The following is a 22621-nucleotide window of genomic DNA, read 5'->3' as shown; positions in this document are numbered from 1 at the left end:
AGTCCTGAGCTGCCCCAGGCCTGGCAGCCTCAACATGGATGTGAAAAATCCTGCAGTACTACAAGCCTGGGGATCTCCATACTATGTCCAAGGCAACTCAGGCGGGGAGGCTGTTGGGTAGCATGCCAGGCAACATACCAAATAAATCCCTAGCTGGCCCCGTTCACCAATGCCAGGCACAAACCCTCCAGATGTCTGAGGATGTTACAGATTACATAAGGAACAGCTGTTCCCAGTACCCCCCTTGATTCACCATATTGACCATGTTAGTGTTGCTTTATTAAGAACTGTTATAAAGCATGTTCGTAATTGAATATCAACATTTACACAGTATTTAGAGATGGGGAACTTGTGGCCCTCCCAGAGCTTGGGAAAGTTACTTTTTTGAACTACAACTCCCACCAGCCCAATCCAGTGGCCCTACTGGCTGGGGCTGATGGGAGTTGTAGTTCAAAAAAGTAACTTTTCCAAGCTCTGGGCCCTCCAACTCCCAACATCCTCAGCCACCATGGCCAACTGTCAGGACTGATGGGAGTAGTAGTCCAAGAACGTAAAGACTGCCACGAGTTCATTCATCCTTGAGAGAGAGAAAGGATTTGGGTTGTATCCGAGTAAGTTGAAATTAATGTACATAGGTTTGCTGTGTTCATTCATTTCAGTGGCTCTGCTCTGAGCGGGGCTAACACTGAAGGCAGCCCTTTCTTTGAGACTGTTCAAGTTATTCATATCGGAGTAATATATCCCTCCACTGAAGTGGAAGACTAGCACTGCTAATGAAAGTGGGTCATTTATCTCTACAGCCCTTTTAAGAACTGTGCTACATGCTCCATACAGTCCCGTGTGCCTGGAAATTCAAGTAGCGCATGATCAATGAAGAATGCTACTCCATGGAACCCATCCTGAACATGATGCCATGTCACTGGCACACCATTGTCCTCTAGCCGCTTCTTGTACAACAGACCATCGTCCCGCAGAACATCATGCTCACAGGTCGAAATGAATGTCTCGGGGAGCTGGCAGATAATCGCATCTTCTGCCAAAAGCGGGACGAATCTTGGGTCAAAAGCCGGTTTGACAAGTTCATAAAGCTTTTGTGAAAATGAAACAGGCACTTTTGAGACATAGCCCCTGGCCTTAAATTCTTCTGGAAGGTTATCGGCACTAATCCATTTTCTGTACTTCACCCACATATCCCTAGGAACATGGGCATTCTCTAGAATCCCTTCCACATTGATAGTCTTCCCAGTGAGATATGCGAAACCAAATTGGATAGCCCGTTTCCTGAACAACATGGGAACTGAATGGTTTTGCTGATGGGAAGGCAAATTGAAGTCCACTGCTTGCAGGAAGGGGTAGACCATGATCTGTGCTCGCATTCTTGGAAGGTCCACTCTGGTCACCAGCTCTTGACAAACAACAGCAGCAAATGTTCCTCCGCTACTGTCCCCACCAATGGCAATGCGGTTGGGGTCCACTCCATATTCCTTTGCATTCTTCAAAAAGTGTATTGCAGCAGTGCAGCAGTCGAGTACTGGGACTGGGTACAGATGCTCAGGAGCTAAACGGAATCTAAAGCAAAAGCGAGATATAGTCTGCAGTTGTCATTTCATGTTCTATAGCAGAAGGGCATTTCCTGAATGGTCTATTTATTTATTTATTTAATTTAATTTATATTGCAAGCATGGAGAACCCCTAGGACTGCATTCCTTCTGGGCAGCCTTCTGGGATCCACAGGCCAGGGGATGTGGGCCAGAGGGCCAGAAACAAAAGTGTGTGGAACAAGAAATGGAAGTGTTACCTTTGTATAAGTAAGCTGGCCATTCACCTCAATGGGTCTACCCTGAGTATAATTCACTAATAGGCAAAAAAACCTTGCGGCTTAAGAATGTACCTATAGCCCACAGATATTTCTACCAAACTTTAAAAAGCAGGGAAATTGGGCAGCTATAGTGAATGCACCAGGGGAGCAGGAGACCTGACCTCCTCTCTGAGATATTGTACTGCCCTACAAAGTTGTCAAAATGCAAACACAATTTGGGTTGGTCTTTCACAGTCCAATCCACTTGCTGTGTAGCTTGGAAGAATTTGGGCCAGTGGAATGTCAGCTCTATTGGAGTTGCAGGCATAAGCAAAAAGAGAATGCTGGCTCTCACAGATGCCCCTACCAGCATGTAAGCACACCCCACTGACTTCCATTAGAAGTATTTTCTCAGACTGACCTTTTACACGGCATAATTTGGCCCGGATGGGGACCAGCAGGAGTGCTCCGAATGGGAGTTGGATGTTGCATAAGTCTCCCCCGGCTCCTCCTCTGACACGCTCCCAAATGCCGCTTTTTGGGGCCCTCCGCTGAACTCCACCAGCAACACTCTACCGGGCTGGTCTTCCCTGGTGGACTCCCAGCTCCACCACAGCGGAGGAGCTTCTGCCGGTGGAGCCTGACAGAGCTCAGACCATGCTGGCTCACCAAAGATCCGTCATATCCAACGCCCCTCTGCCCAGTGTAAATATTTATTTATTATTTTATTTATATCCCGCCCTTCCTCCCAGCTGGATTGCGCCCTAAGATGTGAAATGTTAACTACAAGAGGATACCAAGGGGATGAGCCCTCAAAGGGGACATAAACAGAGAGCCTAGCCATAAAGCCTCATCTGATTGGGATTCAGGAAGTAACTGTCTCTAACCATCGAACTGACAGGAAATCTCACCCCAGGGCTAGCACCCTGTGGAGTTACAGCCTCCACATGCATCTCAGGGCTCAAAGGCCAGGGTGTCTCTTCAACATATGATGGAAACTCCACAATGACGGTGCCAGACGCACCTCTGCAGAGGGGAGTTCCATCACGTTGGGCCTGCCATAGAGCATGCTCTCTCACAGGCTTAGGGATGGGGGAGACGTTAGATCTAGTTGGCATTTAAAGGCAAATCAATCACATTCACACTTTCCAAAACAATACGGAAACGGAAACACAGCCATCCTTCCAAATTCGCACGTACCTGAAATTTGTGATGTAGTTCTGCAACCCAACAACATTTATGAAAATGTATGATATTAGGGGGAAATGTGCCTAAACTGGAATATATTAGTGAAAATAACATAGAAAAATGCATGATATTAGGGGAACGTTTGCAAAACTGTGTACATTAGTCTAAGCTACATACAAACCTGTGTTCATTAGGGGAAAATGGACATTACGATGCTAATGAATTTTCTTGAGGGTTTTTTTGGGGAGAGAATTAACAAATTGCTGCTGAAATGTGGAAAACTGAATCTATGATTGATTCCCTCTAGGAAGAAGGGCAGGATATAAATGAATGAATGAATGAATGAATGAAACAGAACCTGAAAGGTAGCACCATCCTTACCCAGGCTGTGAATCCCCAACCCCCACTCCTCTGAAGGTGGTGGAATTACTAAGAGGAACCCCTCTGCTAATCTGGATTCCCAAAAGTGCCCCAGATTTGTTTGCTGGGATGGGGGAGAGGAATGAAATGAGGTATTGTGGGAAAGGTCGTGGCGGATTGGCATACAGTAGAATACAGTAGATAGATAATTTATTCAAACTAAATCAAATCAAATTTTATCATGCGGTCATAGACCCAATATACAATTGATTTTACAGGTAGTAAAAACCATGGATTATAAAATAGAGCTGGCAAAGCTCGTGGAAGTTAAAACAGAGCATTGTTAACTAAGAAAGATCTTCTTACGTATGGTTTGGGCGGCGAAAATGATCTTAGCAGCAGATAGGGTTGTTGACTTGTCGATACCGGCCAGAAGATGTTTCAGTAAACAGTCTGTGGGCCTGCCAGGGAAATTTTTTATAATGGGGTTTAGATACCTAGAGCGTTCAGCGTTGTAGAAGGAACAAACAAAGAAAATATGGGACAGTGACTCGACGTCTGCATTCCTGCAGGGACATAAGTGGCGTTCGGGGTGTGTGCCCTGGTAGCGGCCTACTAAAAGTGAGGAGAGGAGGCAGTTGAATCGGGCCCTAGAGAAGGCTTGGGCATAGTCACATTTTCCAGATAAGGGGCGGGGTTAGGGAATGTGAAGCTTAAATCAGAATGGGTTGGGGAGCAAGTCTTGGCAGCATTTGACAATGAGCTTTGGAGGTAGATGTCTTTAATCCAGGTCTCGATGGTCCGTTTGGCTGCTTCAGACTCTAATGAGGATAGAAAGTCTACTGAGAAGCCACAGCGTGGCACAGAGTTTGTGGCACAGTAGGCTATAAAGGCACGGAAAAGCTGTTTCAGTCCTATTTTGGACAGAGACAGGAGGGCGGCATCATCAGTGTATAACAGCAGAGGACAATTTTGATCGGCCACCTTGGAGGGATGGAAGGCGGGAGAACAACAACATGTACTGAGATCATTTAAGAAGAGGTTGAAGAGTACAGGGGCTAGGATACAGCCCTGTCTGACCCCTTTGGAGGCGGAGATAGGGTTTGTTAAAGTCCCATCGGCACCACAATGAACTCAGAGGGATGTGGTTTGATGAAGGCGATAAATGAGGTAGAGGAGTCTCCTGTCCATGTTAGTTTGAGAAAGTTTGGCCCAAAGTTTATCTCTTGGAATGGCATCAAATGCAGATTTGAGGTCGACAAAAGCAACAAACAGGCCATTTCCCAAGAGGCTCATATATTTTTCTGCCGTGTGATTTAGTAGTCTACAATGGTCGAGGGTGGATCTACCTTTTCTGAAACCAGCCTGTTCCCAACCCAGAACATTCTCCTCCTCAAGCCAGCAGATCAGTTTGGAATTTAGATAGCTGGCGTACAGTTTGCCCACGACCGATAAAAGGCTAATGGGTCTGTAATTGGAGGGGTCGTCTCTGGCTCCTTTCTTGAAGATTGGAATAATGATGGCCTCGAGCCAGGCCACAGGGTAAATAGGTTAGCCAATAGGGGGGCCCACCAGGCTAGGACGGATAGCATCAGGGTGATCGCATCGGGACCCGGAGCCTTGCTGGGTTTCAGGGCACGAATCAGAGACTTTATCTCGCTCTATGTGACAGGCAGCCAGGGTGGAAGGACTGTGCGGTCCGCGGTAGGTGGACGGGTCGAAAGATGGTTACTTGAGGCCTCAAACAGCCCAGCAAAATGCTGTTCCCAGATGTTAGCGGGAATGTTGCAGGGGATAGGATTGGAGGATGTTAAGGCAGCAGTAACAAGGGACCAAAAGATAATTTATTGTTTTTAGCCAATGACCATTACAATGCAAGTATCAATACAAAACATCTGGTAAAACATACAAGTAAAACATTTATGGGACATTAGGAATCTATCCCATGATGCATAGATAAAACCCTGAGTTTTCAAAAACTAATTAAAATGATTGTAGAAATGTTGATATTTATTTCATTTTTCCCCATATATTAAGATTAAAATGTGCCCTTTGTTGGTAGGACTCGTGTGTTTTAGGAAAGCCATTCTTGTCTTCGTTGCAGCTAATGCAAACGGAGCTACCCTGTAGGTGTCGAATTTGTCTTTGTTTGCCAGTAGCCATCTTACCTTAAGTTCATCTGACTGGCCTTCTAATAAAGACTGAAAGGGAAAGATGAACTTCAGCCTTGGTGTGTCGTATAGAGTGCAGTGTAATATATGTTGCTCCATGCCTTCTGTTTGACCTGATCCACATATGCACAGTCGATCTTCTAGTGGTTTGTTTGAATATCTGCCAACCAGATATTCAGTGGGCATCAACTGGAATCTGAGTCGGGTAAAGGCACTTCTTATGGGAAAAAAGGTTAACTCCTGCAGATAGGAGGCCCTTTCATGATCTAGCTTAATTTTACCAAACCAGATGGCCGATTTACATTTTTTTTAGATATTCAAGGTCTTTTGGGGCATCTTTGTCGTGGACAAAGTCCCTGATCGTGCTTTCAGATATGTCCTGGGTTAACGTGGCAGGGGAGATCGAGTAGCTAAGCATCAGACGTCTGCTACGTTGTACCAGCCATCCCGATTCTGTAGCTCCAGGAAACATCTTTTGGCTAGGTGGTGTTCTGGCATCGTTGATAGCTTTTTCCAGTATATTAAGATGGATTTGTGTATGCGTGCTTTGAGAGGTGGAAGGCCTGCTTCACTCCTTAGAAGGGCGCCAGGTGTGCTATGTGCTACGGACAGGAGCAGGTGCAGAAACTTGTTTTGGATTATGTCGAGTTGGTCTCTGCATTGCACACCCCAAATTGCTGCTCTATACAAAAGTTGGGACACGATCTTGGCTGCAAAACCTTTTAACGTTGGTTCTATTAGGCGATGACCCTCAGTATGGTAAAGTTTCTTTCTAGGCCCTAATAAATGGGCAGCTGAGGATGTTAGTGCCTCTAAATGGGTACACCACAGAGCATTTTCAGAAAAGTGGATACCCAAGTATTTAAATGAGCGGCATTCTTCTAGCCTATGGCCATCCAGCATCCAGTTGTGCTGCTCATGCCTCTTAACAAAAACAACTACTTTGGTCTTTTTATAGTTAACAGATAATCCTTCGTTCTTGCAATACCTTCCAAATTTAGTGAGCAGTCTTCTCAGCCCCACACAGGTTAGTGAAATGAGGGCCATGTCATCCACATAAAGCAATACTGGAGTCTTCTGTCCTCCAACAGCAGGAGGTTAAAAGGAGGGATCGAAGACTTCCTGCGTAATATCATTTATGTAAAGGTTGAATAAGATCGGGGCCAGGATGCAGCCTTGTTTGACACCCCTCGAGGTGGGGATTGAGTCAGAGAGATAGCCTGCCCTACCAACTCTGATCCTGATATCTGTGTTGGAATAAAGCTGCTGTATGAGAAATAGAAGACGTCTGTCAATTGCGCTGGCCTCTAATTTTCCCCATAGTCGCTGTCTGTCTATGGAATCAAAAGCTGATGATAAATCAACAAATGCGACGTATAGTTTTCTTGGTGCATTGTGTACCTTTTTTTTGGATCAGATAGTTCAGGACAAAGCACTGGTCAATTGTACTGAAGCCCTTGCGAAAGCCAGGCTGCATAGGAGATAAGACGTGTTCATCTTCTTCCCAGTGCTCTAGATTATCTAAAAGGTGTAAGATCTTGGGCAAGCTAGTCAAACTCCAGGATAAGCGGACCCAAATTAAGATGGACAACCATCGAAATACAGGAGGGCTGGAGGAACCAGACAGCGCAATTAAAAATGTTTCCGAAGGGAATATTTACAGTTTATAGTCCAGGTATCTCCATCTGCACTCCCTAGTTTTAGAAGGGTTATAGCTGTGATTGAGCACAGCGTGTGGGAGCCGTGGGAGGAAGGTGATGCAGATAAAGTTAGTAAAGCCGGTGTTCTCAAAGGCCTTTTACCACTGACTTTTTCCCACCAGACAAACTGCAGCTTTCAAAGCAGTTTGGATTGAGTTTGAAAGTTGTAAGATGACCATAAGATTTCAAAACTATCGTACCAGCCGCAACGCTCGGAACCAGGCAGCCTCCCTCGTCGCCATCTTGCCTTGAATAGTCCCCAGTAGGAGCCCAGGGCCAGCAGAATACAGTAGTGTAGTGGTAAATGCAGAAGTGCAGGGTCTCTTCATAATAGTCCCAGCCACACCCTCACACTCTCTACAACTTGGCTTTTTGAAGTAGGAACAATCAGGAATTCTGTTCACTCTGCTTGGCTCCAGTCAGCAGGAAGTGATAAGGAGCCAGTTAGAAGACTCTTCTCAGTGGCTAACTCACTCCCCTTTCATTCTGATTGGTTCATAGGATGCTGGAGACATACAGTAGGGACATGGCTCCCAAAAAATGTGTATTGAGGTTTAAGACCCCTGAGACCCTAGACAACTACACCCCTGGTAGAATATCATTTCTGCCAACATCTCTTTGCATTATAGCCATGTATATTTTTAATGACAATATTTTTATGTATATTTGTTTTTAATTGGATTGTGGATTTAGGATTTGATCTCTAGTATTAAATGCACATTTCTTAGAGAGCTTTTTAGATCAAGTGGTTTATAAATCTTCTAAATAGTAATAAGCAAATTACAGTACTTACTCAACACTCACAACCACGGTGTCACTCTCTCGGGCAATGTAGCGGCACACCCTTTCATATGCGCCTGAAAAACATAAGTGTCACCAAAAGGAGACCACTGAAAAGACCATTTCAATTAAGCGGCATAGAATGAAAATGCCTTCCCCTCCCTCCCAGTTTAATACTTCATTGGCATACAGCAAATTTAGGAGGATCACTTCTGCAGGTTTTATGGTGAATGTGTATTAAGGCTGCAATCCAAGACACACTTACCTGGGATTAAGTCCCATTGAACTCAGTGGAGCTTACTTCTGAGTAGACATGGACTGGATTGCAGCCTTAGCCTTCTGAAAGATCTGACCGCTATGCCAGAGCACAAGTGTTGGCATTGCTGACATTGAGTTTCTAAAAACACTTTTCTACCAATTCTAGTACCACAGACATATTATACTTCTATGAACTTAGAGAGACTTGTGAAGGCATTTATGTCAATCTCCTGTTCTCTGGCCAGTCAGGTCTCTGCACCACTCAGCCAACCATAATCCAAAAGTATAGCTATGGCAAAAGATAGTAGGAGCCTCAGCTTTTCAACCCTGCCTCCTGTTGTCCTGAGACCAGTTGTAGCCTCAGTATAGGACTAGTGGGGCTGCCTGTCACCAAATTCTTCCAAGGTACACAGGAAGTGGATTGAACTGTGAAAGAATATCTCAGAGAGGAGGTCAGGACTCCTGCTCCCCTGGTACATTCACTATAGCTGCCCAATTTCCCTGCTTTTTAAAGTTTGATAGAAATATCTGAAGCCTTTGACTGTGTAGATCATGAAAAACTATGGAATGCTTTAAAAGAAATGGGGGTGCCACAGCACCTGATTGTCCTGATGCGCAACCTATACGCTGCACAAGAGGCTACTGTAAGGACAGAATGTGGAGAAACTGATTGGTTCCCAATAGAAAAGGATGTGAGGCAGGGGTGTATTTTATCACCCTATTTGTTCAATCTGTACGCAGAACATATCATACGGAAAGCGGGATTGGACCAAGATGAAGGAGGTGTGAAAATTGGAGGGAGAAATATCAATAATTTAAGATATGCAGACGATACCATAATATTAGCAGAAACCAGTAATGATTTGAAATGAATGCTGATGAAAGTTAAAGAGGAAAGTACAAAAGCAGGACTACAGCTGAACGTCAAAAAGACGAAAGTAAGGACAACAGCAGATTTTTGTAACTTTAAAGTTGACAATGAGGACATTGTATTTGTCAAGGATTATCAATACCTTGGCACAATCATTAACGAAAATGGAGGCAATAGTCAAGAAATCTGAAGAAGGCTAGGACTGGGGAGGGCAGCTATGAGAGAACTAGAAAAAGTCCTCAAATGCAAAGATATATCACTGAACACCAAAGTCAGGATCATTCAGACCATGATATTCCCAATCTCTATGTATGGATGTGAAAGTTGGACAGTGAAAAAAGCAGATAAGAGAAAAATCAACTCATTTGAAATGTAGTGCTGGAGGAGAGCTTTGTGCATACTATGGACTGCGAAAAAGACCAATAATTGGGTGTTAGAACAAATTAAGCCACAACTGTCACTAGAAGCTAAAATGACAAACTGAGGTTATCATACTTTGGACACCTAATGAGAAGACATGATTCCCTAGAAAAGACCATAATGCTGGGAAAAACAGAAGGGAGTAGAAAAAGAGGAAGGCCAAACAAGAGATGGATTGATTCCATAAAGGAAGCCACAGACCTGAACTTGCAAGATTTGAACAGGGTGGTTCATGACAGATGCTTTTGGAGGTCACTGATTCATAGGGTCGCCATAAGTCATAATCAACTTGAAGGCACATAACATCAACATAGGTACTTTCTTAAACTGCAAGTTTTTTTGCCTATTAGTGAATTATTCCTCATTTATCTGTGTTACATTTATATCCATTCCACGTTTCCTCCAAGGAGTTCAGGTGGCATTGATGGGTCTAATTTCCCCCAGGTTATCATCACATTATCCTGTGAGGTAGGTTAGGCTGAGAGACCAAGATCACTCAGCAAGTTTCGTGGCTGATTTTAACCCTGCTCTCCCAGGTCTTAGTCCATTTAATATGCCTCCACCTTATTCTACACTCTGGAAAAAACAAGACGTAGATGTGAATAAGTTGGGGAGGGGAATAATCTTTTCCCATAGACCTGAAAATTCATGGGGTCCCTTGTTAACCCCTGTGTGGCCCCTGTAAGATTAACCAATTTAATCTGCAGTCGTGCACGTACTTGAGTTGAGAAATCCCCATGGAATTCAATGGGACATCCAAGTAATGCCCCATTATTGTGGCATGAACCTATATTAGAAATTGTGACAGCCGTGGCCCTTTCTCAAATAAGGTAAGACATTTGGGTGCCCAGCCACTGATAATACTGCAATGTTGAAAAGTTTCTTTGAAAGGACGAGGATATGGCAACACCAGTTTTCTTGGAGCAGAGAAGCAACTGTGACAAGCAACTTCTGAACCAAAGTAAGACACTTTTCAGTTAAACTATGTGCTGTTGGCAAAATGGCAATGCTTAAATGGCCAAAAAAATTCCTGACTTGTGTTGGAGATAACTTTCTCCTACAGAAAGTGGAGGAAGCAACCAGAGGATCAGCTATCCTGGACTTGATTCGAACCAAAGAGATAACTTGGTGGATGAAGTTGCAGTTACGGGAGCTCTGGGGGAAAGTGACCACACCATACTTGAATTCTTGATTTTAACAGAAGCAAATGCTGAGAGTACCATCTGTTGATCCTGGACTTGAGGAAAGCAGATTTTAATAAATTCAGAACAATGGCAGATAAGGTTCCGTGGCAAGCAACCATAATGAGAAAAGGAGTCCAAGATGGGTGGGAATTTCTAAAAAAGGAAATTCTAAAAGCGCAATGGCAAGCAATTCCAACAAGGAAAAAAGGGGGGAAACAGCAGAAGAAGCCAATGTGGCTTCACAAGAAGCTTAGAGATGACCTGAAAACAAAAAAGGACACATACAGGAAGTGGAAAGAAGGCCAGGCCACAAAGGAAGAGTACAGGCAGGTATCACGGAATTGCAGGGATGGCGTCAGGAAGGCTAAAGCTGAGAATGAGCTGAGGCTAGCGAGGGATGCTAAAAGCAACAAAAATGGTTTCTTCCGGTATGTCCATAGTAAAAGACAGAGAAAGGCGATGGTGGCACAGCTACTCAATGAGGATGGCAAAATGACAACAGATGACAAAGAAAAGGCTGAAGTGCTCAATTCCTACTTTGGCTCAGTCTTCTCCCAAAAGAGGGTCTTTGATCCACCTGGGAAACATGAAGTAGAAGGGTCAGGATTGAAAGGCGTCCCTATTTTTGGATCTTGGGATTATTGTTGATCATAAGCTGAATATGAGCCAACAGTGTGATGTGGCTGCAAAAAAGGCAAAGGCTATTTTAGACTGCATTAGCTGTAGTATATTTTCCAAATCATGTGAAGTATTGGTTCCTCTCTATTTGGCACTGGTTAGGCCTCATCCTGAGTATTGCGTCCAGTTCTGGACACTGCACTGTAAGAAGAATGCAGATACACTTGTTTTAAATTGTTTTTAAAAGATGTGTTTTTAAATTTGTATATTTGTTTTAATGTTTTTAGTTACTGTAAACCGCCCAGAGAGCTTCAGCTATGGGGCGGTATATAAGTACAATAAACAAATAAATAATAAATAAATAAGCAAGGGGACTGGAAACAAAACCCTATGAGGAGAGACTTAAAAAAAAACTGGGCATGTTTAGAGTTGAGAAGAGGAGACTGAGGGGAGATATGACAGCACTCTTCAAGTACATGAAAGTTTGTCACACAGAGGAGGGCCAGGATCTCTTCTTGATCATCCCAGAGTGCAGGACATGGCATAAAGGGCTCATTGCAGGAAGCCAGATTTTGACTGAACACCAGGAAAAGCTTCTTAACTTTATAGCGGTATGACAATGGAACCAATGACCTAGAGAGGTAGTGGGCTCTCCGACACTGGAGGCCTTCAAGAGGCAGCTGGACAGCCCTCTGTCGGGTATGCTTTGATTTCGATTCCTGTGTTGAGCAGGGGGTTGGACTTGATGGCCTTATAGGCCCCTTCAAACTCTACAATTTTATGATTCTCTTTTTAGGATTGTTCATTGGCTATTAAACTCAATATTCCTATGGAGCTGTTCTCAATTCCAAACAAATATTGCTCCCCCATTTTTTAAATTAACAGGATCCCATGCTGCATTGTGGATTGAAGGTGAGCTGAACATGATGGAAGTAGAAACCATTGTTTGTGACGTCCTGTCTAACATATCAGGAACCCTTTTGGTGAAGCACTGTCCTAAAAGCTTCTAAGCAAACTGAGTGAAGGAATGTAGGCTCCTTTCAAAGAAAAGGGCTGTAACTCAGTGGCAAAGCATCTGTTTTGCATGCAGAAGGTCCCAGGTTCCATCCCTGCATCTCCAGGTAGGGCTGGGAGAGCCCCTAGTCTGTAACCTTATAGAGCCACTGCCAGTCAGTGCAGACAGCACTAAGCTAGATGGACCAGTATGAGGCAGCTTCCCATGTAACTTACGGATGCTTCCAAATAAGCCAGCTCCTCCATGGAGATAGAGCATTCCTCTCCTGTTTCTAGCAGGTGATGCCTTAGGCCAATATATTCTTACTGGAATCCCATCAAAAAGCAGATCCTTGATGATCAACTTTGAGTCCTCCCTAGGTGGTATTCCATTCATCGCAAGCCTCCAGATGACATACTTATGGCAGATGCCAACTTTCTCCAGAAACAGTGCCTGTTTTAGAGCAAGACATAAGGGAACAGAATAAGGAGCCCTTCACATTCACGTCTCATCAATGCAAGACATAAGAGCTTTTCACACTGGAAGCAAAAAAGAGCACTCTGCCCCCAAGCCTGTTTTAAAAAGCTTGCTGTCTTTACATGCGCCTTGAGGCACACATAAAAGGCGAGTCATGAATCAATACATCAATACTGAAAACAGACAGAAAAGGAGATCAGCAGTGAGGAAATGCTGAAACAGTTCCATGGCTGCAGTAGCTGCTTCACATCAGGAGTGGATGGTGTGGTGGGGAATCTGGGATGCACCACTCACTTGACCTCCCCATGCCGGTGGAACCAACCTGGTGCTCCTGCCATCACGTTCATACTGCGCCCACTTTGCTGCCACCACATCCCCCCCTCTCCACCTGCAGTGACTGGACCAGAGGGAGGGGAGGGGAGCGGCACAGCCCCACCATGCCATCCGCTGCTGCTTCACATCAGCTCATGATGAGGACGGCCCAGACCCGCATCGCACGATGTCACCCAAGGTTGTCTCTGCTAGTTTTGGACAGTCCCCACAATAACGCTTACATGATCACAGTCTTCACGAGTTGATTTTTCTTCACTGACATTGAGATTCTGAACGTCTGTCATCAGGGCAATCGAACCAGCTCCCTCTCTGACAGTTTGTTAGACGGGTGTTAAAAGCCTTCCTTTATCCCATCAGGTATTTTAAAAACATTTTTCTGCTCTCTTTTCTTTGTCTCTTTGCTTTTGACTAATGCTGTGTTTTGTTCAAGTTTTGCCAAATTTATTTTCGTTATGGCTGTTTGAGGAAGTTGATCCTTGTCAGGATTTAAAACAACTTAAGTTCAGTTGTTGTTTTTCTTAAGATCCATCATTCCGACTGGCTGGTATTGATTCAAGTTCATTCAGTGTCCACTAGCCACTGCTTGTACCAATTCCATTTTCCCTCTTGCAAAAAATATTGAGATTAATATCGATATTTTGAAAGGAAATACTGATAATTGTTGATATTTTGAAAGAAAATGTTAGCAAGTTGAAAGAAAATATTGATACTATTATTGTACTTAACACTTTCAAACGTTTAAAAATAATCTGTTTTTGAAAATAGCTGCAGAAAATTGCAACACAAAATTCGATCCGAAAGGATAGAGAATAAGAGAATTAATGAAAAAATGGTACCAGATTTGAATTGGCTAAACTTCTAGCATATCCCTAGCTCAGAACAGACTCATTGAAATTAATGGACCTAACTTAGTTATGTCCATCAATTCCATAGGTCTAGGACTAGTTCTGGATACCATCCCTAGTTTCAAGGCAGTTCATACAGCCTTTGTTTTGATTCACATACGTCTTCACCTGCAGCTACAGTACATCTCGCTTTCCCCAAGCGTGTGTGTGGGAAGGCCTTGAGAAGCTGTTCCTACACAGGAGACACGCCACATACTGTTATGAGGACTCAAATATTCCTGGGAAACAGCCCCTCGGTGACCTCTGCGTATATATCTTGCAATACCTGAAGGTATAGACTTCCTGACTACTATGGAGATTTGGGATTTGTCACCCAGGAAGAATAGGCACTCCTTTCAAACAAAGGAAATGTTTATGATAATCTAAGCCTTTGGAGGAGACAGGATTGCAGCCGTTATCTGGGAATCCCTCAGGGAATGGTTTCTGGAAAAACAACACATTCCCTGACAGGATTATCCTAAATTCTTTCATTGTTCTTATTTATCACATCCACATCCTCCTGGAGACATTTACATTGGGTTTACTTTGCGGTCAGTTTAGTTAGGAAAAGGTATAAAACATGGGGAGTGAGAAGGGGAGAGGAGTTCCTCTTCTGGAGGGCTCCAACCGCTGCTTTTCTTACCAACGCACGCTAGCATCTTTGGGACAATTTCAGAGCTATGGATTTGGGTGAGAACTTTCAAATCTGGCACTGGTTACAAAGGGCGGAGCTTTTGCTCATTGGGCTAGATACCAAAGTCTCTCTCTCTCAGCCTTAGTCTTGCAGCAACTCTCCAGGAAAGGTATATTTTATTTATTTATTTATTTATTACATTTTTATACCGCCCCATAGCCGAAGCTCTCTGGGCGGTTCACAACATCAAAATATCAACATACAATTTAAAACCACACATTGATCAATTTAAAACATAACTCATTAAATTTCCAAATAAACCTATACTAAACTAAAATACTGAAATACTAAAAATACTAAAATGCTAAATGCTACAATACTGAAATGCTAAAATGCTAGAATGCCTGGGAGAAGAGGTAGGTCTTAACCTGGCGCCGAAAAGACAACAATGTTGGCGCCAGGCGTACCTCATCAGGGAGATTGTTCCATAATTCGGGGGCCACCACTGAGAAGGCCCTTTTTCTTGTTACCATCCTCCGGGCTTCCCTCTGCGTAGGCACCCGGAGAAGGGCCTTCGATGTTGAGCACAGTGTACGGATAGGTTCATATCGGGAGAGGCGTTCCATCAAGTATCGTGGTCCCAAGCCGTGTAAGGCTTTATAGGTTAAAACCAGCACCTTGAATCGAGCCCGGAAACATATAGGCAGCCAATGCAAGCGGGCCAGAACCGGTGTTATATGTTCGGACCGCCTGGTCCATGTTAACAATCTGGCTGCTGCATTTTGCACAAGCTGCAGTTTCCGAACCGTCTTCAAAGGCAGCCCCACATAGAGTGCATTGCAGCAATCTAGTCTAGAGGTTACCAGAGCATGGACAACTGAAGCAAGGTCATCCCTGTCCAGATAGGGGCGTAGCTGGGCCACGAACCGAAGTTGGTAGAAAGCACTCCGTGCCATCGAGGCTACTTGAGCCTCAAGTGACAGGGATGGTTCTAAAAGTACTCCCAAGCTACGAACCTGTTCCTTCAGGGGGAGTGCAACCCCATCCAGGACAGGTTGAGCATCCACCATCTGGTCAGAAGAACCACCCACTAACAGCATCTCAGTCTTGTCTGGATTGAGCCTCAGTTTGTTAGCTCTCATCCAGTCCATTGTCGCAGCCAGACATCGGTTCAGCACATTCACAGCCTCACCTGAAAAAGATGAAAAGGAGAAGTAGAGCTGCGTGTCATCAGCATACTGGTGGCAACGCACTCCAAAACTCCTGATGACCGCACCCAGCGGCTTCATGTAGATGTTAAAGAGCATGGGGGACAGAACTGACCCCTGCGGAACTCCATACTGGAGGGTCCAGGGTATCGAGCAATGGTCCCCAAGCACTACCTTCTGGAGACGACCCGCCAAGTAGGAGGAAAACCACTGCCACGCAGTACCTCCAACTCCCAGCTCAGCGAGCCTCCCCAGGAGGATACCATGGTCGATGGTATCAAAAGCCGCCGAGAGACCAAGGAGAATCAACAGAGTTACACTCCCCCTGTCTCTCTCCCGACAAAGGTCATCGTACAGGGCAACCAAGGCTGTCTCCGTGCCAAAACCAGGCCTGAAACCCAATTGAAATGGATCCAGATAATCAGTTTCATCCAAGAGTGTCTGGAGCTGGTCCGCAACCACTCGTTCTAGGACCTTGCCCAGAAATGGAACATTTGCTACCGGCCTATAGTTATTAACAATTTCTGGGTCCAGGGAAGATTTCTTCAGAAGCGGTCTCACTACCGCCTCTTTCAGGCAGTTAGGGACCACTCCCTCTCGCAATGAGGCGTTAATCACTTCCCTGGCCCAGCCGGCAGTTCCATCCCTGCTAGCTTTTATTAGTCAGGAGGGGCAAGGATCCAACACAGAAGTGGTTGCACGCACCTGTCCAAGCACCTTGTCAACGTCCTCGAGCTGCACCAACTGAAACTCATCCAAAAAATCAGGACAAGGCTGTGTTCTGGAGACCTCATATGATTCAACTGCTGTAACATTGGAGTCCAAGTCCTGGCGGATGCAAAAGATTTTATCTTGGAATATGCAACTTCTGAGCCTTTCTCTTTCCTTTTTTTCTCCCTGTGTGGGTGAGCTTAATGTGAAGGTGTTCATAGGGTTAGTCTCTTTGCTTTAGTCTATCCAGTGTTGCTGAATGAATGAGTCATAGTTAGAAAGCTGCTCATTGTTAACTGCAATTGTAAACTGCAATATTTTCCCTTTTTTCTTCTCTTAATAAAACCACTCTTTATTTTACTTTCAGTGTGTGTGTCATTGGGTTAAGGGTAAAATAATACATGCTCTGGGGGGTGACGTGCGGGCAACTCCAGCAAAAGATCCTGCTGCTGTCTTTTGGGGAACTTGGATTTCTAGTGAGCTATGCTCATTAGGAAGCTCAAGGTCCCTTCGTAACACATACCCACAGGGGTGTGTGGGGAAAGGAGGGAGTGCTGCTATTCATCCCTATGCCAGAATACAGGTACAATTTTCATCAGGCAGAAACAACAACAACAACTGACACGTGCCTAAAGGAGTGGACTGCATTGGTCTGCAATAGAACATTGCCAAACTCTCAACTTTTTGGCAAACCAGACCATAACAGGCCCCAGCAGACATCTCTATGCGGCATTTGTAGATCTAGCCGCAGCTTTTGATTCTGTGGATAGGCATAGGCTGTGGACAAAACTATACAACATGAAAATAGACTGCCGACTTTTGTATTTAATCAAAGCCTTATATACAGATACTGTGGCTCAAGTGAGAGTAAACCGACAGGGGAATTTGACGCCCCCAATTGCAGTTGAGAGGGGTGTCAAGCAGGGGTGCCCTCTTGCCCCTTTATTGTTTAATCTTTTTTTAACTAACATTATTGCGGATTTATCGGATCCCCAATATTTTCCGCCCTCCGTCGGTCACAGGAAGATCTCTGCATTATTTTATGCAGATGATATGGTTCTCCTCTCTCTAATACCTATCGGTCTGAGAAAACAGATGAGAAGACTACATGCTCTATGCAAACTTGAGAGGCTTAATATAAACTACCATAAGACAAAAGTTCTAGTCTTTGGGAAAAGACCGGTGAGCCATAAATGGTCGATGGGAAATCATCAATTAGAGCAGTGCCGCTCTTTTAAATATTTGGGGGTGATTTTTTCGGACACCCTTTGCTGGAAACCTCACTGGCTATCGATCAAGCAACTAGCAACAAGAACTGTAGGTGCAATTTTAAAATTCTTCCGCACCAGCGGTGGATATCTGATTCTCCCGGCCCTTAAAATCTTTGAGGCCAAAGTAGTTTCCCAGATCCTGTACGGTGCACCGATATGGGGATGGGACAATAAAGCAGTTCTGGCCCTTGAGACAATTCAAACTAATTTCTTGAGGCACCTTTTGTCGCAGCCCCAAGGAACACCCGCGGCAATGCTCTGCGCGGAGACAGGTTTACCAGCATTAGGTGCTTGTATACACTTAACACTGTTAAAATTTATAAGATCTTCCATGATACAGAAAGACAGGGAATTACTAAATTTATGCTTAAATCACCCAAATTCACAAACTATTTGGGGAGTTAACATTGAAGCCATACTACACAGATATCATATAACAATACAAGAATTTAATTCAATAGATTCACATAAAAGCCTAAGAGCAAAGATGTTCCAACACTCCGAATATTTAGATCATTTGTCCCTTTTAAATTGCCGAACTGCTCCCTGGTATTGGCGATTTAAGCAAGACCACATCTGTTCCTCTTATCTTCTTCAGACGCTACCTGTACCCCTTAGACACGCATTTACGGCAATTTGTTTTTTTACTCTCTCCAACGCAGAAAGAGAGGGAAGAATATTTAACATCCCTAAGGATCAAAGAAAATGTATTTGCGGTTTTAATGGAGCAGAGGACCTTCCACACTTAATTTTAAACTGTCCAATATATCAGATTCCTAGAGCAAAATTGCTACGGAAGTGGTTAGATATCGGTGGGATGAGTATGGAAGCAGACAAAATATGCTTCCTACTCTCCGATTCAAACCCCGAGATCACTCATAATGTTTCTCTCTTTGCATTAGTGGTTCAAAAATTAAGAGTCAAATTTGCCTCAGAATTACAAACAAGTTAGCTGCCTTTATTGAATTCTTATTGGATTGTTATCATGTGAGTGTTTACTAGATTTTGGTACAATGTAACACTTTTAAATTCTACATAATTTTAACATTGTTTTAACTACTAATATATACTATATGTTTGGTATTGTATCTTGTGTTGGCCTATGGCCCTACAATAAACTTGAAACTTGAACTTGAACTTGCATTGCATGCCAGGATGCTTGTCACATGAGCAAATCTCCCACAATCTTCTAGGTTCCCAGGCTTGCAAATGGATTCTTTCTGGTATTATCTATCATGAATATTCATGCTAAACTTCCACTCTATTCCACTAGATTTCTGGGACCAGCTTTTACTCGTGTGAAAGGTCAAATATCACACGCAAGTGACCAGTTCAGAAAATGTTGGAATAATAGAATAAAGGGCAGTGTGAAAGTAGCCATGATCTGGGACCATCCCCCAAAGCATGAGTGGAGCATTTATCACAGTGCCACCAGCTCCCAACTCATGGAGACAGACTAGGAGGGTGGTACGGTAGGAGGATAGTATGGTCAATGGTATCAAAAGCCACTGAGAAATCCAACAGCAGCAGATTGTTCAGTGGGATCCTTTTTTTTAACTTAGGGTGCAATTCTAAGGGGTGTGTGTGAAAAAACAAAGATAGTTCAACTACCCTGTCCTACACCCTGCCAGCCTCCAAGTTTTGGGGGGCATGCCCTCCCCAACAATTTCCCTCACATTGGGAAGAATTCGGAATTGGAAGGAACATGTTTCGTAGGCTTTTTGCAGTGGAACAAGCCAGTCTGATGCGCCCCTGCTTGTATGGACGTGATGTATGCAAAACGTTATCAGTGAATGAACTGAGAATACTGATGGGGAGAAATTCAGTTTAGTTTTCATTTCAAGGCAAATCGATCAAAGGCCAAAGGCATACTTTCTTAAACAAAATGGAAACTGAAACATGGCCGTCTTTTGAAATGTGCACTACTCCAAGGTTTGTGAGTTCTCCAAGATCTCTAGCCAAGTAATATGCACAGAAATGCCTACACTAGCGTAAAATGGCCATAGAATGCATACATTAGGGGAAATAATGCATGATATGATATAACACTGAATGCATTATACTATGGAAAACGGCTTTGCAAAAATGAGAATATTCACTAATAGGCAAGAAACCTTGCAGTTTAAGAATGTACCTAAAGCCCACAGATATTTCTATCAAACTTTAAAAAGCAGGGATATTGGGCAGCTATCATGAATGCACCAGGGGAGCAGGAGACCTGACCTCCTCTCTGAGCTATTGTTAAGGTGTTGGACTATGACCTGGAAGACCAGGGTTTGAATCCCCACACAGCCTTGAAGCTCACTGGGTGACCTTGGGCCAGTCACTGCCTCTCAGCCTCAGAGGAAGGCAATGGTAAATCCCCTCTGAATACCATTAACAATGAAAACCCTGTTGATAGGGTCGCCATAAGCTGAAATTGACTCAAAGGCAGTCCAAATAATGATAAAATACAAATTTGTAAAAATGCAATCACAATTTGGGTTGGTCTTTCACAGTCCAATCCACTTCCTGTGTAGCTTGGAGGAATTTGATAACATGTGCCTCTGAGCATATGGTGAGTGGTGGCAACATCTGCCATCTCCAAAGACAGAGAATTACATTTTTGTAGGTTTGTTGGAGTTCTTACTTTGCTTCTTTCCTGTGTTACTTCTGTTTCTAGAGAGAATCTAACCTGGAACATAATATTTCTCTCATTATTCATCCTAGAAACCTGAAAGACTGTCTTACCCCCTATGTACCCAGTCGATCACTGAGCTCTGCAGGTGAGGGCCTCCTGCAGATACCATCTTATCAGGAGGTCCGTTCTGTACAACAAAATAGGAAATGGACCTTTAAGTATGGTGACACGTACCCTGTGGAATTCCCTCCCCTTAAATATTAGGCAGGCGCCATCCCTGTTATCTTTTTGGCGCCTGTTGAAAACTTTCCTCTTTCAACAAAATTTTTAAGTCGAGACCTAAGCGTCTCTGTTGGAATTGCTTCTTAATATGTTGTTTTTTTTTAAAAAAAACACCTTTTTTAAAAAACAATATTTTAACCCTTTTTATTAAAGATGCCTTTAAAGCTTTTTCAAAAAATATTTGTAAAGTTGTTTTGTTTTAATGTATTTTAAGGTCTGTTTTTATGATGTTTTAAAGTGTTTTTAGTGCTTTTGTTTGCCACCCTGGGCTCCTGCTGGATATCTATCTATCTATCTATCTATCTATCTATCTATCTATCTATCTATCTATCTATCTATCTATCTATCTATCTATCTATCTATCTATCTATCTATCTATCTATCTATCTATCTATCTATCTATCTATCTATCTATCTATCTATCTATCTATCTATCTATCTATCTATCTATCTATCTATCTAAAAAGAAGCATTGTACCTGGCATTGCTCAGGAATTCTAAAGAACAAAAACGTCAGAGTACTTTTGAGAGGTTCAGTCCATCACCTTGATTCAAAAATAGCATCCATTTATATCCAAACATAGACAAAAACCAGCTCCTTGATTTCAGGAACCAACATGCAAAACTGGATTATGATAAGAGGTGTGCAAATGCAAAGCAAATGAACAACTTTACAAAATGTATAATCGATGGCTTCCATGCAATGCTCTTACTGCACAGTGTAGGCCCATTGAAGTTAATGAACATGACTAGGTAAGATCCACTCATTTCAGTGGGTCAACTATGAGTAGGATTTAGCTGAATACGACCCACAGCTATCATATATCTATTTCAAGTCAAAAAAGAAGAACAAAATATATGTACAATCCAAGCAATCCACAAGAAACTAATTGGTCCCATGGCTCCAGCTTGTATGTGGGTGCAACTACTAGGGATGCTTCCTTTTTCTCTGATGCATGTTTGAACAGGCTCTCCATGCAGTCTATATGTCATGCAAATTAATCATTGAGAGAGGGGATTGATCATAAAAGAAACAGGGACACTCACCAGCACAAACGTAGGATTCCCAAAAAGAGTCATAACATGTAGTTTTGCACCCTGTCTGATTCCTGGAGGTATGTGGGTCCTGGTGACATGGTAATAAAGTGTCCAAGCCAGTGCCAAGAATGGGATGAAAATGCTCAGATACAGGAGCAGGTTCAACAGAGCTTCGCCGAGTGCCGCCCTCTGAGCTAAGAAGGGCAGCATCCTCTTCTGACACCAGTGGCTTCTGATATTCTACTTCAGTGGCGTCTCCCTAATAAACTCTAAGTCTGTTGTAAGAGCAAACATATTAACTAAGAATCAGATTAGGAGCAAGAGGTTAGGCACTGCAAGATGTTCTTGACTCATGAATGAAATTTTGCTGAGAGATGCCAGTTCTTAGAAGCTTATGCCTCATTCATGAGTTTTGGCGTCCAGATGACTGAGATATATACACTGACTTCTGCCACCACTTTTTTCTCTTTCCTTTCATTTTTAACTCTCAAGTGTATTGAACAACTCCATACATAGGTGGGAAGGTGAGGAAGAGGACTGAGTTCACCCTAAGTGGGAGGGGATTGCACATAAATGTGATCTGACTTTTGCATTTCATTTTGCATTTCAGTACCTTCCACTCCACCCATCTCCTCCATCTTTGCGGCTGATCAAGAAGGACTGAGGCAAAGTTTCAATCTCTGTTAACATCGCATCTGAACCACAAAGCTTGAAATAGTTTGGCCCGCACCAGGTAACAAAGACATGAGATTCAAGTTCTGGGTGAAGCAAGGTCGCCACTGTTAAACAGGATCTGCAACAAGCCAAACAGGCCTTCCCTG

The 22621-nt window shown here is 43.5% G+C and overlaps 1 protein-coding gene across 1 annotated transcript; it reads right to left on the bottom strand.

Annotated features, from left to right (window-relative positions):
* Nucleotides 1-257: 257 nt before the first annotated feature.
* LOC133372709 (arylacetamide deacetylase-like 3) lies at nt 258-22032 on the bottom strand. The gene is made up of 4 exons (XM_061601673.1): nt 21810-22032; nt 12579-12795; nt 8011-8074; nt 258-1569 (listed from the first exon to the last, which is right to left on the bottom strand). Exons 1-4 carry the CDS (start codon nt 22008-22010, stop codon nt 795-797), a joined length of 1257 nt encoding a protein of 418 aa, XP_061457657.1. The 5' UTR covers nt 22011-22032; the 3' UTR covers nt 258-794.
* Nucleotides 22033-22621: the final 589 nt, after the last annotated feature.

This window comes from Rhineura floridana, chromosome 18 (genome assembly GCF_030035675.1).
Source record: "Rhineura floridana isolate rRhiFlo1 chromosome 18, rRhiFlo1.hap2, whole genome shotgun sequence".
Classification (NCBI taxonomy): Eukaryota; Metazoa; Chordata; class Lepidosauria; order Squamata; family Rhineuridae; genus Rhineura; species Rhineura floridana.
The sequence above is the reverse complement of the archived record's forward strand: the minus strand, read 5'-3'. Positions and strand labels throughout refer to the sequence as shown.